Genomic DNA, 18,519 nt, shown 5'->3' with positions numbered 1-18,519 from the left:
TTTTCCTTTCTATTCGTTTTTTCTTTTCTCGTTTTACTTTCGTCACATTTAATCCTCAATCACGAACAAATTAGTTAATTTGGGACTCAAGGCTTTTTTTGGCTTTATTTTTCTTTTTTGCTTTTGTTTTTGTTTTTTTCTTGTTTGTTTATTTTTGTGGCATTTTGGGTCCTCCCAACCCAAGGTCTCCATTGTATTTAGTCTTCGCTCCACTTAATACAACAGATTTTCACTTATTATTTTTATTTTTTTCTTCTTTATTATTCTTTTTTTGGTCCTTTTTTCTGGTTTCCTCTTATCCCTCTCATTATATCTCTTAGTTGACCATCACTTACAAGCAAATCATCTTATGCTTGTCTAAAATTTTCTTCCTTTTTTTTTTTTTTTGCATTTACTAGGTCCCTACTCCCTTTTTTTGCCCCTTGAACTCTTCACCTCAAATCAGGCCCTCCATTATAGGCATGATATTTCCCTGAGAAGGGGAGAGGAGGGAAAGAGAAGAAAGAAAAAAAGGGGGAAATAATAAATTATTACTGTTTTTTTTTTGAAGGGTGTTTTACCCTTTTTTTTTTTTTTACTTTTTACTCTTTATTAATTCTAATTAGTGCTATCAACAAGACCACCCTCAGATGCCAATAAGAAAGAGGAAATCGAATATTATGGATACAAAAGAAAGAGAGGTAACACAAATAGATGTGGAAAAATCTATGGAGAAAAGACTTAACATATTGGAAGCCTTGGAGCTAAATGACAGAGAATTTAAAATAGAAATCTTAAAAATACTCAGAGATATACAAGAAAACACAGAAAGGCAATATAGGGAGATCAGAAAACAACTCAATGAACACAAAGAATATATTACCAAGGAAATTGAAACTATTAAAACAAATCAAACAGAAATGAAAAACTCAATTCACGAGCTGAAAAACGAGGTAACAAGCTTAGCTAACAGAACAGCCCAGATTGAGGATAGGATTAGTGAAATAGAAGACAAACAACTTGAGGCACAACAGAGAGAAGAGGAAAGGGACTCAAAAATAATAAAAAACGAGAAAGCCCTACAGGAATTGTCTGACTCCATCAGAAAGAATAACATAAGAATAATAGGTATATCAGAGGGAGAAGAGAAAGAAAATGGAATGGAGAATATACTCAAACAAATAATAGACGAGAACTTCCCAAGCCTGTGGAAGGAACTAAAGCCTCAAATTCAAGAAGCAAACAGAACACCAAGTTTTCTTAACCCCAAAAAACCCACTCCAAGGCACATCATAATAAAGATGACACAAACCAATGACAAAGAAAAAATTCTCAAGGTAGCCAGGGAAAAGAAGAGTACAACATATAAAGGAAGGCCTATTAGATTATCATCAGATTTCTCAGCAGAAACTCTACAAGCTAGAAGAGAGTGGACCCCAATATTTAAAGCCCTGAAAGAGAGGAACTTTCAGCCAAGAATACTATACCCATCAAAGCTATCCTTCAAGTATGAAGGAGATATAAAAACATTCACAAATACAGAAAAGATGAGAGAATTTATCAACAGAAAGCCCCCACTCCAGGAAATACTAAAGGGGGTTTTCCAACCAGATTCAAAGAACAAAAGAAAACAACACCACAAGTAACAGCTCCACCAAGAACACAATAAAACCAAACTTAAACTTTGACAACAAAGGAAAAAAAGGGGGGAGAGGATGGAGATTAACAGTAGCAAAGGACAATGAAGTGCAGAAATACTTATAAGATAGGGTACTACAATGAATATGGTAGGTACCCTTTTCATTACTTAATGGTAACCACCTTTGAAAAAACCACCACAAAAACACTTGACTTAAAAAAGGTAGCAACAGAGGAAAGAAGTATGGAACACAAACAAACAAAAACAAATGATAGAAAAACGAAAGAAAAGAATCAAACTAGATACAAAACTAACAGAAAGCAATTTATAAAATGGCAGTAGGGAACCCACAAGTGTCAATAATTACACTAAATGTAAATGGATTAAACTTACCAATAAAAAGACACAGAGTAGCAGAATGGATTAAAAAAGAAAATCCAACTATATGCTGCCTACAAGAAACACATCTAAGCAACAAGGATAAAAACAAATTCAAAGTGAAAGGCTGGAAAACAATACTCCAAGCAAACAACACCCAAAAAAAAGCAGGCGTAGCAATACTCATATCTAATAATGCTGACTACAAGACAGAAAAAGTACTCAGAGACAAAAATGGTCATTTCATAATGATTAAGGGGAAGTTGAATCAAGAAGACATAACAATCCTTAATATATATGCACCAAACCAAGGAGCACCAAAATATATAAGACAGCTACTTATTGACCTTAAAACAAAAACTAACAAAAACACAATCATACTTGGAGACCTCAATACACCGCTGACGGCTCTAGATCGGTCATCCAAACAGAGAATCAATAAAGATATAGTGGCCTTAAACGAAATACTAGAACACCTGGATATGATAGACATCTACAGGACACTTCATCCCAAAGCGACAGAGTATACATTTTTCTCTAGTGTACATGGAACATTCTCAAGAATTGACCATATGTTGGGCCACAAAGACAATATCAGCAAATTTAGAAAAATTGAAATTGTACCAAGCATATTTTCTGATCATAAAGCCTTGAAACTAGAATTCAACTGCAAAAAAGAGGGGGAAAACCCCACAAAAATGTGGAAACTAAACAACATACTTCTAAAAAATGAATGGGTCAAAGAAGAAATAAGCGCAGAGATCAAAAGATATATACAGACAAATGAAAATGAAAATACGACATATCAGAATCTCTGGGATGCAGCAAAAGCAGTAATAAGAGGAAAGTTCATATCACTTCAGGCATATATGAACAAACAAGAGAGAGCCGAAGTAAACCACTTAACTTCACACCTTAAGGAACTAGAAAAAGAAGAACAAAGACAACCCAAAACCAGCCAAAGAAAGGAGATAATAAAAATCAGAGCAGAAATAAATGAAATAGAGAACAGAAAAACTATAGAAAAAATCAGTAAAACAAGGAGCTGGTTCTTTGAAAAGATCAACAAAATTGACAAACCCTTGGCAAGACTCACCAAGGAAAAAAGGCACAGGACTCAAATAAATAAAATCCAAAATGAAAGAGGAGAGATCACCACAGACATCATAGATATACAAAGAATTATTGTAGAATACTATGAAAAATTATATGCCACCAAATACAACAATCTAGAAGAAATGGATAAATTCCTAGAACAATACAACCTTCCTAGACTGAGTCATGAAGAAGCAGAAAGCCTAAACAGACCAATCAGCAGGGAGGAAATAGAAAAAACTATTAAAAACCTCCCCAAAAATAAAAGTCCAGGCCCAGACGGTTATACTAGTGAATTCTATCAAACATTCAAAGAAGACTTGGTTCCTATTCTACTCAAAGTCTTCCAAAAAATTGAAGAAGAAGCAATACTTCCAAACACATTTTATGAGGCCAACATAACCCTCATACCAAAACCTGGCAAGGATGGCACAAAGAAAGAAAACTACAGACCAATATCTCTAATGAATACAGATGCTAAAATACTAAACAAAATACTGGCAAACCGAATACAACAACATATTAAAAAAAATAATACATCATGATCAAGTGGGATTCATCCCAGAATCTCAAGGATGGTTCAACATACGCAAAACGGTTAACGTAATACACCATATCAACAAAACAAAGAACAAAAACCACATGATCTTATCAATAGATGCAGAAAAGGCTTTTGATAAAATACAACAAAATTTTATGTTTAAGACTCTCAACAAAATGGGTATAGAAGGAAAATATCTCAACATGATAAAGGCCATATATGATAAACCATCAGCTAACATCATATTAAACGGCATAAAACTGAGGACTTTCTACCTTAAATCAGGAACAAGACAGGGTTGTCCACTCTCTCCACTCTTATTTAACGTGGTGCTAGAAGTTCTGGCCAGAGCAATCAGACAAGACAAAGAAATAAAAGGCATCCATATCGGAAAAGAAGAAGTAAAGCTATCACTTTTTGCTGATGATATGATCCTATACATCGAAAACCCGAAGGACTCCACAAAAAGATTATTAGAAACAATAAACCAATACAGTAAGGTCGCAGGATACAAAATTAACATACAAAAGTCCATAGCCTTTCTATATGCCAACAATGAAATATTAGAAAACGAACTCAAAAAAATAATTCCCTTCACAATTGCAACAAAAAAAATAAAATACCTAGGAATAAACATAACAAAGAATGTAAAGGACCTATATAATGAAAATTACAAAGCATTGTTAAGGGAAATCGAAAAAGATACAATGAGATGGAAAAATATTCCTTGTTCTTGGTTAGGAAGAATAAATATAATCAAAATGGCCATATTACCCAAAGCAATATACAAATTTAATACAATTCCCATCAAAATCCCTATGAGATTTTTTAAAGAAATGGAACAAAAAAATCATCAGATTTATATGGAACTATAAAAAACCCCGAATAGCCAAAACAATCCTAAGGAAAAAGAATGAAGCTGGGGGCATTACAATACCTGACTTTAAACTATATTATAGGGCCACGATAATCAAAACAGCATGGTATTGGCAGAAAAATAGACACTCAGACCAATGGAACAGAATAGAAAGCCCAGAAATAAAACCACATATATATGGTCAAATAATCTTTGATAAAGGGGCCAACAACACACAATGGAGAAAAGAAAGCCTCTTCAACAAATGGTGTTGGGAAAACTGGAAAGCCACATGCAAAAGAATGAAACTCGACTACAGCCTGTCCCCGTGTACTAAAATTAATTCAAAATGGATCAAAGACCTAAATATAAGACCTGAAACAATAAAGTACATAGAAGAAGACATAGGTACTAAAATCATGGACCTGGGTTTTAAAGAACATTTTATGAACTTGACTCCAATGGCAAGAGAAGTGAAGGCAAAGATAAATGAATGGGACTACATCAGAATAAAAAGTTTTTGCTCAGCAAGAGAAACTGATATAAAAATAAACAGACAGCCAACTAAATGGGAAATGATATTTTCAAACAACAGCTCAGATAAGGGCCTAATATCCAAAATTTACAAAGAACTCATAAAACTCAACAACAAACAAACAAACAATCCAATAAAAAAATGGGAAGAGGACATGAACAGACACTTCTCCCAGGAAGAGATACAAATGGCCAACAGATATATGAAAAGATGCTCAGCTTCATTAGTTATTAGAGAAATGCAAATCAAAACAACAATGAGATACCACCTCACTCCTGTTAGATTAGCTATTATCAACAAGACGGGTAATAGCAAATGTTGGAGAGGCTGTGGAGAAAAAGGAACCCTCATTCACTGTTGGTGGGACTGTAAAGTAGTACAACCATTATGGAGGAAAGTATGGTGGTTCCTCAAAAAACTGCAAATAGAACTACCTTATGACCCAGCAATCCCTCTACTGGGTATATACCCCAAAACCTCAGAAACATTGATACGTGAAGACACATGTAGCCCCATGTTCATTGCAGCACTGTTCACAGTGGCCAAGACATGGAAACAACCAAAAAGCCCTTCAATAGAAGACTGGATAAAGAAGATGTGGCACATATACACTATGGAATACTACTCAGCCATAAGAAATGATGACATCAGATCATTTACAGCAAAATGGTGGGATCTTGATAACATTATAAGGAGTGAAATAAGTAAATCAGAAAAAAACAAGAACTACATGATTCCATACATTGGTGGAACATAAAAATGAGACTAAGAGACATGGACAAGAGTGTGGTGGTTACCAGGGGTGGGGGGAGGGAGGACATGGGAGGGAGGGAGGGAGAGAGTTAGGGGGAGGGGGAGGGGCACAGAGAACTAGATAGAGGGTGGCGGAGGACAATCTGACTTTGGGCGAGGGGTACGCAACATAATTTAATGACAAAATAACCTAGACATGTTTTCTTTGAATATATGTACCCTGATTTATTAATGTCATCCCATTACCATTAATAAAAATTTATTAAAAAAAAAAAGAATGCAAAGTGGTATGTCCGTATTGGAATACCTTTTGGCAACTTCATTTTTATTTAAATTTTTTCTTAGGTGAGAGGCAGGGAGGCAGAGAAACAGACTCTTGCATGCACCCTGACTGGGATCCACCCAGCGATTCCCCTATGGGGCAATGCTCTGCCCATCTGAGGCCATTGCTCTGTTGCTCAGCACCCAAGCTATTTTAGCACCTGAGGTGAGGTCATGGAGCCATCCTCAGCACCCAGGGTCCACTTGCTTAAATGAGCCATGGCTGCGGGAAGCAGAAAAGGCAAGAGAGAGAGAATGGGGGGAAGAAGCAGATGGTCACTTCTCCTGTGTGCCCTGACTGGGAATCAAACCCAGGACATCCACACGCCAGGCCGACACTTTACCACTGAGCCAACCGGGCAGGGCCAGCAATATCTTAAAAAGTTAAATGTAGGCCCTGGCCGGTTGGCTCAGTGGTAGAGCGTCAGCCTGGCGTGTAGAGGTCCCTGGTTCGATTCCCGGCCAGGGCACACAGGAGAAGCGCCCATTTGCTTCTCCACCCCCACCCCCTCCTTCCTCTCTGTCTCTCTTCCCCTCCCGCACCCGAGGCTCCATTGGAGCAAAGATGGCCCGGGCACTGGGGATGGCTCCTTGGCCTCTGCCCCAGGCGCTAGAGTGGCTCTGGTCGCGGCAGAGCGATGCCCCGGAGGGGCAGAGCATTGCCCCATGGTGGGCAGAGTGTCGCCCCTTGGTGGGCGTGCTGGGTAGATCCCGGTCGGGCGCATGCGGGAGTCTGTCTGACTGTCTCTCCCCATTTCTAGCTTCAGAAAAATACAAAAAAAAAAAAGTTAAATGTATACTTTCCAGATAACTCAGCAATCCAAGTAAATTATATAAAATATGTTCACATAGAAACTTAAACGAGAATATTCATAGCAACCTTACTTATAATCATTCCACATTGGAAACATCCACATATTTTTCTGATGGTGAATGGCTGAACAAGCATAGTACATCCATATAATGGAATAACACTCCTCAAGAAGAAGAAATAAGCTTCTAATCCACACAACGGAAATAAATATCAAATGCATTATGCTAAGTGAAATAAGCCATACTCAGAGGCTGTGATCCCATTCTGACACTCTGGAGAAAAATACTTAGAAATACAAAACAGATCAATGGTTGGCTGTTTGGGGAAGGTGGCTGGAGATGACTGTGGGGAGGATTGATTACAAAGTGTCAAGAAGAAATGTTGGAGGATAATGAAACACTTCTATGTCTACTGTGATGGTAATTAAATGATTAGTGTTTGCATTTATTAAACCTCATATAAGTTGTACACTTAAAAATAGTGTGTTTTACTGAATGTAAATATTATCCAGTAAACTTAATTTAAAATCATTACTGTATTAACCGCTGTTTAGCACACATAGAAAAGAATCAGTGAACCTTAAGTCAGGATATTAAAAATCCAACATGATTTTTAAAAAATATTTTTTAAGAGAGAGAAAGACTTACAACCTGGGGAAGAGTTGCAAGCAGGTCAAATGTGCCTGTTAATGGAGTTTCAGAAAGAGAGCAGAAACAATAGTATAGATACTATAGAGCAATAGAGTAATTTGAATAAATAATGTCCAAAAATTACCTACAATTGATCCAAACAACCCACAGTCCAGGAAATTCAATGGCCCTAACAAGATAAATAAAATTTTTAAATTTACCCTGAAACCCCCACTAAACTAAACACATTATGGTTAAACTTCTGAAAACAAGAGAGAAAAGAAAAGCAACCAGTGAGACAAAGGAAACATATCACATTGCTCCACCCCTCTAGGTGACAGCTGACTTCTTTTAAGGAACTGTGGAGACAACAAGACAATAATATCTGACAATGTGTTGAAAGAAGAATAAAACAGGTAACAGAAATCTCTGTCAATGAAAAGTCTTTTAAAACTGAAGATGAAAATTTTTTAAAAAATTTGCCTGATAGGTAATGGAACACTGGATAAAACATCAACCAGGAAGCAGAGGTCACCAGCTAGAGCACCAGCTCCTTGGCTTGAGCGCAGGCTTGTCACCTTGAGTACAGGATCATTGACATGATCACAAGGTCGAAGGCTTGAACTTAAGATTGCTCGCTTGGCCCTGGCCGGTTGGCTCAGCGGTAGAGCATCAGCCTGGCGTGCTAGGGACCCAGGTTCGATTCCCAGCAAGGGCACATAGGAGAAGCGCCCATTTGCTTCTCCACCCCCCCCTTCCTCTCTGTCTCTCTCTTCCCCTCCCGCAGCCGGGCGCTGGGGATGGCTCCTTGGCCTCTGCCCCAGGCGCTAGAGTGGCTCTGGTCGCAACAGAGCGAGGCCCTGGAGGGGCAGAACATCGCCCCCTGGTGGGCAGAGCGTGGCCCCTGGTGGGCGTGCTGGGTGGATCCCGGTCGGGCGCATGCGGGAGTCTGCCTGACTGTCTCTCCCCATTTCCAGCTTCAGAAAAATACAAAAAAAAAAAAAAGATTGCTCGCTTGAGCAAGCCTTCACTGTCTGGCCTTGATGGGGCCCACCCACGCATCCCTCCATCCCCCCTACCCCCCCACCTGTGAAGCCATGTATGAGAAGCAATTAATAAACAACTAAAGTGAAGCAACTATGAGTTGATGCTTCTCCTCTCTCTCCTCCTCATCCTCTTTCTCCCTTCCTCTCTCTCTCTCTCTCTCAAAAATCAAAACAAAACAAACAAACGAAAAAACATTGAAGATAAAGACTTAAAGAATTGTCACTGCCATACCTGAAGTACAAGAATTACAAATCGAAGTACTTAAGGCCAAAGTAAAACCATACCTGATAGAAAGTGAGATCCACACACAGGAAGGAAGAGCGTTCTCCTAGTTTAAAACACTGTACATTGTGGGCCATTGTTTGTTGCTCAATTTTAATCTCATAAGATGTTCTCTCATACTTACCACCCAGCCCAGTGTTTTATTGTGTTTGTTCTGTTTGTGATTTTTTTTCTTCCAAACTCTGCCAAGCCCATTGTGGATCCTGAAATCAATCTGGAGGGTCGTACACCAGCATTTCACTTCCTAAGATGTACAGCAGAACAGGAAACACTGGAGTACATGGGTGCAAAGGTTAAATATTGTTTCAACTTTATCCCAGACTGTAAGATTAAAATTTGAAATGTGCTTCTTGATCTCTGAGTTCCAGTCCAAAATATTTGGAAAACACAGCCCTACCTCTACTGGCCCTTCTTTCTTTTTTTTTTTTTTTTCTTTTTTTGTTTTTGTTTTTTAAGAATTTATTTATTCCTTCTTTTAGGGAAGACCAGAGAGAGAGAGAGAGAGACAAAGAGAGAGAATGGGGAGGAGCAGGAAGCATCAACTCCCATATGCGCCCTGACCAGGCAAGCTCAGGGTTTCAAACAGATAACCTCAGCATTCCAGTTAGACGCCTATCCACTGTGCCACCACAGGTCAGGCGCCTTTCTCTTTCTTGAACATCCCATATCTTATATGTTGTTAGTACCTGTGAACTTTCTCTGCGTATCTTTCCATGGCTAGCTTCTTTCTAACTTGTACATTTGAGCTCTAGTATTACCTTATTAGAATAGACTTTCCTGCTTTTCTAAAAGGTCAGGATCTGCCTGAACAAGTGGTGGAACAGTGGATAGAGCATCGGACTGGGATGCAGAGGACCCAGGTTCAAAACCCCAAGGTAGCCAGCTTGAGCATGCACTCAACCAGCTTGGGGGATCATACACATGACCCCATGGTCTCTGGCTTGAAGTACAAGGTCGCTAGCTTGAGCCCAAAGGTCACTGGCTTGAGCAAGGGGTCACTCACTCTGCTGTAAACCCCGGGTCAAGGCACATATGAGAAAACAATTAATGAACAACTAAGGAGATGCAACAAAGAACTGATGCTTCTCATCTCTCTCCCACCCTGTCTGTCCCTATCTGTCACTCTCTCTGTCTCTGTCACAATAAATAAATAAATAAATAAATAAATAAATAAATAAATAAATGGTCAGGGTCTAAATCAGTCTCAACAAGAAATCTTTAACAAACCTTAGAGCTAAAGAGCATCAAAAGTTCCTTTTAAACTTACCTAAAAATTGTATGTGGTAGTCATACCTTTTCAAAACTTGTCAGTAATGGGAAAACAATCATCTCTAATGATAGTTTGTTCTGGGTGAAAAAACATTATTAGATTTCTCTATATCTATTTACTTGGCATTAAAATACACAAAATCTTTTTTTTAAATTGCCATCCCACCTTCCGATCCTTGTCTCTTTGTTCCAGGTTAAATTACTATTTTGCATTTGATTTTTTTTCAGTGTTAAAACAGCTTTCCATTAATTCTGGAATTTCTCTGCTTTTCAGTGGTCAAATGTCCGTATCCAGTAGTCAAGAATGGAAGAACTGTGTCAGGAATTGGAACAAAATTTTCCTATAAAGCGAAGGTTACGTTTGAATGCCTTCAGGGATTTCTCCTTGAAGGCAGCAGCACTGTTATGTGTGGAGCTAGCAGTACTTGGGAACCTGAGATACCAAAATGTATTAAAGGTACAGATGTTGTCTTTTTTTCTTTTTTCTTTAGATTTTATTTCTTTGACATTAAATATCAATGATATGAAATAATTGAAAAGAAGCAGTTTTTGTAATTATCTCTGTCTCATATTCATCTTCATGACAAATGTATGACATAGTTTATTATAGGGCCTTAGAACATTATGTAAGTCACACAGGTATCTAAATTTCTGTTGTTTGGCGTTTCTTATGTGTAACAATGTATGGCAGTCATTTTTCAGAGTAAATTGAAGCATGGGAATCTTTACCTAAAATAGTCAAAATGTAAAGGCAAAATTTAAATAAATGAAAAATAAAGCAATAATTACCTAGTGGTTGATCCCAACTTAGTCATTATTTTCCGTGTCAGCACCTCCCTATACAGAACTTACAATTTTCAGTGTCTCAGGTTTAGTAACTATTTGCTTATATTTTTCAAAATTCTGTAAATGGCTGGTGATTTTTCTTTTAAGTGAAAGGAGGGAATATAGTGAAACAGGCTCCCACATGTGCCCCACAGGGATCCACTCAGCAACCCCTATCTAAGGCCGGTGCTCAAATCAACTGTATTACTTTTAGTGCCTGAGGCTGTCCCTCAGACCAACCAAATTATTCTCAGTGCCTAGGGCAACACTGGAGCCAATCAAGCCCCTGGCTGTGGGAAGGGAAAAGGGAGAGACGAGAGAGAGAAAGGGGAAGAAAAGCAGATGGTTGCTTTTCTTGTGTGCCCTGAACAAAAATTAAACTGTGCTGTCCATACACAGGGCTGACGCTCTATCCACTTAGCCAGCCAGCCTGGGCCTGGTGATTTGTTAAAAATTCTTTAAATATCTGGTTATTTACACTCTTTCATTGCTTTTTAATAACAAAGAAAGAAGAACATATTTATAACCATTCTAGTTGTTATACTTTGTGGTTCTAAAACTACTTGCCATGGTATGCAGACATTAGAACAAACTTGGACAAGTGATATAAACCTTTAAGGTGTTCACTTACTTATAAAATGATGTAATTCCTTCATCACTGGTTAATAGTAAAGTTAAAATGGGGTGTATTTCAAGCACTTAGCACAGCACCTGACCTATAGGAAGCTAGGAAGCTCATATCTAATTTACAGCATCACTGCAGTTAATATTAGTGAAGATGACTGGCCATGGCTAATGTTTTTTAACACGTTTTCTATGTCACCAACATTGCTATCTTATTATTTTTAAAATGATCTGTTGACACCTTTACAGGTTATCTTTGTGACCCAGGATGATGTTTTATTTCCTGGACCGCAACCGGTTTTATTCTTTCTATGTAGTACCTTTTAAACTGAGAAATCTCTGCTGTCCTAGAACAAGACTCCCACCTCTCTCTGCCTCATGTAATTAGTCTTTTTCTCTTTATTGAGCATTTTTATTTGGCAATAGAAAGTAGATTTCACGTCAACTGAAAGGCAGGAAAAGCTTATTTATTGAAATGAAATGGAGGACTTCTTGCATGGACTACTCATCAGCTGCTCTTTGGAGATTATTGTGTGCTGTGACCTCTGACTTCTCTTTGGATTCAGCAGAAACAAGGGACAAAGCAATTCAGGAGTCATACAGTTATTCAGAGTTTCAGTTTCTGTGCTTTCAGACCCACAACCATTGTGTGAAACTGTTAAATGGAAATAACAGGAAAGAGTAATTCATAAGTTTTAAGTTACTTGCTATTCTGAGTGGCATGATGACATCTCACACATCCCACTATTTCCCACCCAAGATGGGAATCATCCCTTGGCTCAGTGTATTCACCTCACTTCGCATCATGTGGGCACCGTATCATCTCACATCATCCCTAGGAGGAGGGAGCGTGCAGTGCAATATGATATTCTGAGAGGGAGAGATATTCGCATTATTTTTATTATAGAATATTATTATAATTATTCCATTTTATTAGTAGTTGTTATCTCTTACATTCCCTAATTTATAAATTAAACTTTATTATAAATATATATACAATAAAAACATTATATATATGTTTATGTGTGGATAGATAGATTATAGATGATAGATAGATGATTAGATAGATAGATAGATAGATGATAGATAGATAGATAGATAGATAGATAGATAGATAGATAGATAGATGATAGATAAATGGGCTAGTACTATCCAATTTTCCAAGCAGGGATTGGGTCTTAGAATATATCCCACGTGGACAAGAGGGGACAACGGTTTTGGTAAGAGCTTAGCCTGGGCAGACCTCACACAAGGTGTTAGTTTGGCTCTGCCTCTTCCTTTCTTTGGGCTTAGTTTCCTATTAAACATGAGGGTGTTGAACTCAAATTTCAATTACTGGCTCCTAATTTGTTTGTATATTTCCTGTTGTCCTAAGGGGGAATTATGCATGTTAATATGGTAATTAGAACACCCTTATATTTATTTTATACCTAAAAAGTAGAAGCTTCCTTCAGTTCTTTGTTAAGTGTTATAAGGTTTGGGGGAGAAAAGGATGGTTTTTGGTGGACTGAAACATTAAGATTACATGTGAAGTTTATATTCATCAACCCATTCATGTTTACACATAATCCTCATGAGTGTGAGCATTGTGGGATACTAGGTTTATTAAAATACTCTTTCAAAGAATTGACCATAATTATTTCATAAAGAATTTATAAAACATTGATACTTTTAGTGTTTCAAAGAGGAAAGGATTGTGAAGAAATGTTTATAAAAAGGTAAACTACTTAAATATCAGAAATCAGAATTTCTCATGTGACTGTCAATCATTTTTAATCATCAGTTAGAGAAAACTATATAGAAAGGGTCCTTAGTAAAATGTAATGAAGATAAGGTAGATATAATTGTTATGAAAAACTGTGAAATACTAAGCAGAAAACAAAAGAATAAGAATTATGTAGTTTGATACTAATTGGACAGTAAATTTTTTTAGAAATACATATGTTTATTTTGAATACATTGTTTTTATTAGTTAATGTTAAGCATTTCCATTCTAGGATACAAAGCTATAATGAACATCCTTATGTAAAATCCATATGTACTTGCATAGATATATATAGGTCACTTCCCAGAAGCAGATTTGGAAAGATGGAAAAGTATGTGTATTTTTTATTTAGAGAAATAATTAATTTTAAAAAAGTAAAAATTCAAATTAAATCCCAAATTTGTATAAACAAAGCTGGTGAATGTGATCAAATCTTATTTTTTCAGGTATCCCTCCTATTTCTTCATCCCAACCTGGAACTTCAGTGCCACAAGGTTCAGTAACTCTTTACCCTATTTATATTGTTAACTTCGGAAGGTATTCGGTAAAAACTATTGTTTTGGGGGTCAAGAGATGGTTTTATGGTGACAGATACATTAAGATTGCATGTGAAGTTTATATTCATTGACCCACCCATGTTTACTCACATGGTCCTTGTGAGCATACGCACTGTGGGATACCGGGTTTGTTGATCTGCTCTTTAAAAGAGTTTACCATAAGCATTTTATAAAATTTATAAAACACTGATACTGTTTAGTGTTTCAAAACAAAGGATTGTGAAAAAACATTTATAAAGAAGAAAAACTACAGAGATCTTTTCTTAAATACCAGAAATCAAAATTCCTCATGTGACTGTCAAACATTTTTGATCATCACAGAAAACGATTCAAAAGAAATATGCAGTAACATATAATGATGATGAGGTAGATATAATTGTTCTAGTGTGAAAAACTGTGAAATACTAAGCAGAAAACAAAAGGACAAGAATTATGTAGTATGATACTAATGGGACAGTAAATTTCTTTAGAAATACATATGCTTTTTTAAATACATTATTTTTATTAGTTAATGTCAAGGATTTTCTTTCTAGAATACAAAGCTATAATGAATATTCTTATGTAAAATCCATATGTGCTTGTATAGATAGATATTTGGGTAACTTCCCAGAAGCAGAATTGAAAAGATAGGAAAATATGTGTATTTTTCATTTAGAGAAATAATCCTTTTTAAAAAATAAACTTAAACCCCTAATTTTGTATAGTTAGTGAATGTAGTCAAATTTATTTTTCCAGGTATCAAGCCTCCTGTGCCAACCACAACTCCAATTTCAAGTGAACCAGGTCCAGTAGCTCTTTATCCAATTTCTATTCTTAATTTCATAAGATGATGGGTAAAAAATAATGTTATGTATAAATTGGCTTTCCTTAACTATAAATGAAGCTGAGCTTTTTTTGGCCCACTTTTATTTATTCATGCTCTTTGCTCATTTTTCTATTGTTTCTAAAATACTTTTTTGTTGATTTTACAGAACCCATTATAATTTCAAGACCTTTTAACATGAAGTGAACTTTAACTAGATCTTTTTCTTTGCTTTAATTTTACTAATAAGTTTTTTTTAACATTTAATATGGTTGGCTATAGATTGCCTTTATAACTTTTAATTATAGAAATAGTATACAAATAAAAATTTTCAAGATATCAAATATTACAAAAGTATACAAAGTAAAATATTGTTTCCTTTGTCTGTAGTTCATTACCTAAATTAATCACTTAATATATACTATATTAAGTATAGTATTATATTATGTGTCTTTATATTATATTATAAGTGTCTTTTTATTTCTTTCTGTACATTAATATCTTTATTTGAATATATATACATATATTAGTATTCTGTTTTTCTTTTTGGTAACCAGAAGTGGAATTGTGCTGTTTATATTCTTCTAAAACTCTCACATTATACATTTACTGTCTTATATTGGAATTGTATTTAGATTTATTCTCACATTTTTAATAACTTTAACATATACCATATCTATTGAACTTTTTCCAATCAATGTCATTTATATGTGTACATTAATAGATAGTGGGATGTATTAATTTCTTTCTGTAGTGGTTATGTGTGCTCAGTCTTTTTTATAAAAGCTGTAGGTCTTCCCAATGCTGGAATTAGGTAAAAATTTCAACTATATGTTCTAATTTCATTTTTTATATTCAAATTATTGTTATATCTGACATTAGTATATACATTTATTGTCTTCTCTCCAACTGTTTAAAGTGCCAGTTTTTATCATACATTGAATTTTCTCCTCCCTTGAACTCTGCCAACATCAAATCTTCTATTCTTCACTGTACTACTATGATAAATCTATTCCAATATCTAGCAGAACGCTTCCTCTTCATAAATGTTCAAGCCACTCTCGATGCTAATTTTTACAGATCAACTTTTTTTTTTATAGCGACAGAGACAGAAAGGGATAGAGAGAGGGACAGACAGACAGGAAGGGAGAGATGCGAAGCATCAATTCTTCTTTGTGACACTTTATTTGTTCATTGATTTCTTTCTCATATGTGCCTTGATTGGGGGCTATAGCCAAGCCAGTGACCCCTTGCTCAAGACAGTGACCTTGGGCTTAAGCCAGCAACCTTTGGGCTCAAGCCAATGACTATGGGGTCATGTCTATGATCCCACTTTCAAGCCAGCGACCCCACCCTCAAGCTGGTGAGCCCGCGCCGAGCTGGAAGAGCCTGCACTCAAGCTGGTGAACTCGGTACTTTGAACCTGAGTCCTCTGCATCCCAGGTCAATGCTCTACCCACTGAGCCACCACTTGGTCAGGCCAGATCAACTTTTGTTTTATTTTATTTTTACCATTTAACCATTTCATGCATACATGTCAGGGGAATTAAGTACATTCACACTGTTGTGTAGCCATCAACATCCGAAACTAAAACTGAAACATTATCCACATTAAACAACAACTCTCCATTTCCCCCTCCTCTCAACCCTGAGAACTGCTATTCAATTTTCTGTGAATTGACTATTTTAGAAACCTCATAGAACTGCAATCACTTCTGGCTTATTTCACTTAGGAAAATGTGTTCTGGCTTCTTTCACTTAGTGTAATGTTTTCAAGGTTCATCTACCCTGTAGCATGTATCAAAACTTTATTCCTTTTTATGATTGAGTAATATTCCATTGATTGTATATACCACATTTTTTATCCATTCACTGATGATAGACACTTGGATTGTTTCAACTTTTCGCTATTCTGAATACGCTTCTCTGAATATTGTCATTTGAGGACCTGTATGAGGCCTGTTTTCAATTTGGGGTACACACCCAGGACTAGAGCTGCAGGGTCACCTGGGCATTCTGTGTTTACATTTTGAGGAACGGCCACACAGTCTTCCACAGCAGCTGCCTTATTTGACATTTCCACCAGTAATGCATGAAGTTCCAATTTCTCCACCTCTTTACCAACACGTATTATTTCCTATTTTGATACTAGCCATCCTAATATATATGAAGTAGTATCTTATTGCTGAGACCAGCTCAGCAATGGGTGTGCATGAGGGGAAGGTGCTGCAGGACTTAAGAAAAACACGCAAGACACAACATAAAGGAAAGATGGGTACAGGGGACTCCCAGCCTCTAGGACTGAGAGGCCAGATCTCTGCAGCCTCATCATATTTATTAATTTTTTTAATCATCAAGCCAATTAGCAGAGCATGGGTTAAATTAGCAGAACTGGGTTCAGGTGCAGAGAAGGATGATTAACTAAAACATTTCAGGTGTCCAGGAAATAGTGCTAGGGATCAGCTGCTTCCTTTAAACAATCTTATCAGTGCTTGCGGGGCAGTGTTCTGCCCCCGCAGGATTTAGCGTCCAAGTCCACACCAAAGATTTGTCTAAGGGCAGCATTCTAATCTCTGGCCATTTTTCTACATCGCATTGTGTTTTTTATTTGCATTTCCTAATGATTAGTGGTCATATTTCCTGTGCTTCTGGGTGTTTTGTATATCTTCTTTGGGGAAATGTCTCTTCCTGTCCTTTGCATATTTTTTTTCAGGTGTTTTTCTGTTAGTAAGTTTTAAGAGTTCATTATGCAGTTTGGATATTAATCCCTCATCAGATGTATTCTCCGCAGGTGTTTCCTCCCATTCCATGGATTGCCTTTTCACTCTATGGATAATTGTTTTTAAATTTGGTGAAGTCCAATTTATCTGTTTTTCTTTGTCGCTTGGGCTTTTGATGTCACACCCAAGAAATCATTGTCGGACTTATCATCATGAAGCTTGCCCTCTAAGTGTTTTTCTAAGAATGTTACAGTTTTAGCTGTTACATTTAGTTCTTTGACCCATTTTTAATTCATTTCTGTATATGATATAAGATAAGGATCAAACTTCATTTGTTTGTATGTACATATCTAGTTTCCCAAGAACCATTTTTTTAAAAGATCGGTCTTTCCCAATTTCTTGTTCTTAGCACCCTTGCATTCAATCATTTGACCACATATGCAAAGCTTTAATAATGGGCTCTGTATTCTATTCCATTGGTCTGTCTGTATCAATGCCTATACCACTGAGTTTTGATTATTGTAGTTTTTAAGTAGGGATTAAAATAAGAAAATGTGAGTGTTTTCACCTTTGCTTTTCTATTTCAAATTATCTTGGCTATCCCTAATCCATTGAGATCTCATATGATTTATATGTTAGATTTTTTATTTCTGCTGAATGCATATTCAAAATGGTGATGTGGGTTGTCTTTAACCTGTTGATTGCTTTGTGTAGTATTAACATCTTTACTATATCAGGTCTTCTAATATATGAACACAGGATGTCTTTTCATTTTTTTATATTGTCTTCTATTTCTTTCAGTAATGTTTTGTAGTTTCAGTTGAGTCTTTCAGCAACTTTATTAAAGTTTCCTTTTAAGTAGTTTACTCTTTTTGATGCTATTGTAACTAGAATTGTGTTTGTTTTTTTCATTTCCATTTGGTTTGCTCATTGTTAGTGTATAGAAATGCAACTGATTTTTACTTGTCGATTTTTTGGCCTGCAGCTTTGCCAAATTTATTTATTCATTGCAACAGGTGTATGTGTGTGTAGGTATGTGTGTAACCTTTATAGTTGCGTACTTTAAAAAGTCACGTCATCTCATACAG

General features: G+C 36.4%; 1 protein-coding gene across 1 annotated transcript in view; it reads left to right on the top strand.

Annotated features, from left to right (window-relative positions):
- Window positions 1–18,519, top strand: part of LOC136322540 (membrane cofactor protein-like) — a 58,703-nt gene that overhangs the window by 26,091 nt on the left and 14,093 nt on the right. Inside the window, exons 6-8 of the mRNA XM_066254493.1 lie at window positions 10,413–10,595; window positions 13,799–13,846; window positions 14,645–14,692. Coding sequence (XP_066110590.1) covers window positions 10,413–10,595; window positions 13,799–13,846; window positions 14,645–14,692 — 279 coding nt within the window. The remainder of the gene's footprint in view (window positions 1–10,412; window positions 10,596–13,798; window positions 13,847–14,644; window positions 14,693–18,519) is intronic.

Source organism: Saccopteryx bilineata, chromosome 2 (genome assembly GCF_036850765.1).
Source record: "Saccopteryx bilineata isolate mSacBil1 chromosome 2, mSacBil1_pri_phased_curated, whole genome shotgun sequence".
NCBI classification, from domain to species: domain Eukaryota; kingdom Metazoa; phylum Chordata; class Mammalia; order Chiroptera; family Emballonuridae; genus Saccopteryx; species Saccopteryx bilineata.
The sequence above is the reverse complement of the archived record's forward strand: the minus strand, read 5'-3'. Positions and strand labels throughout refer to the sequence as shown.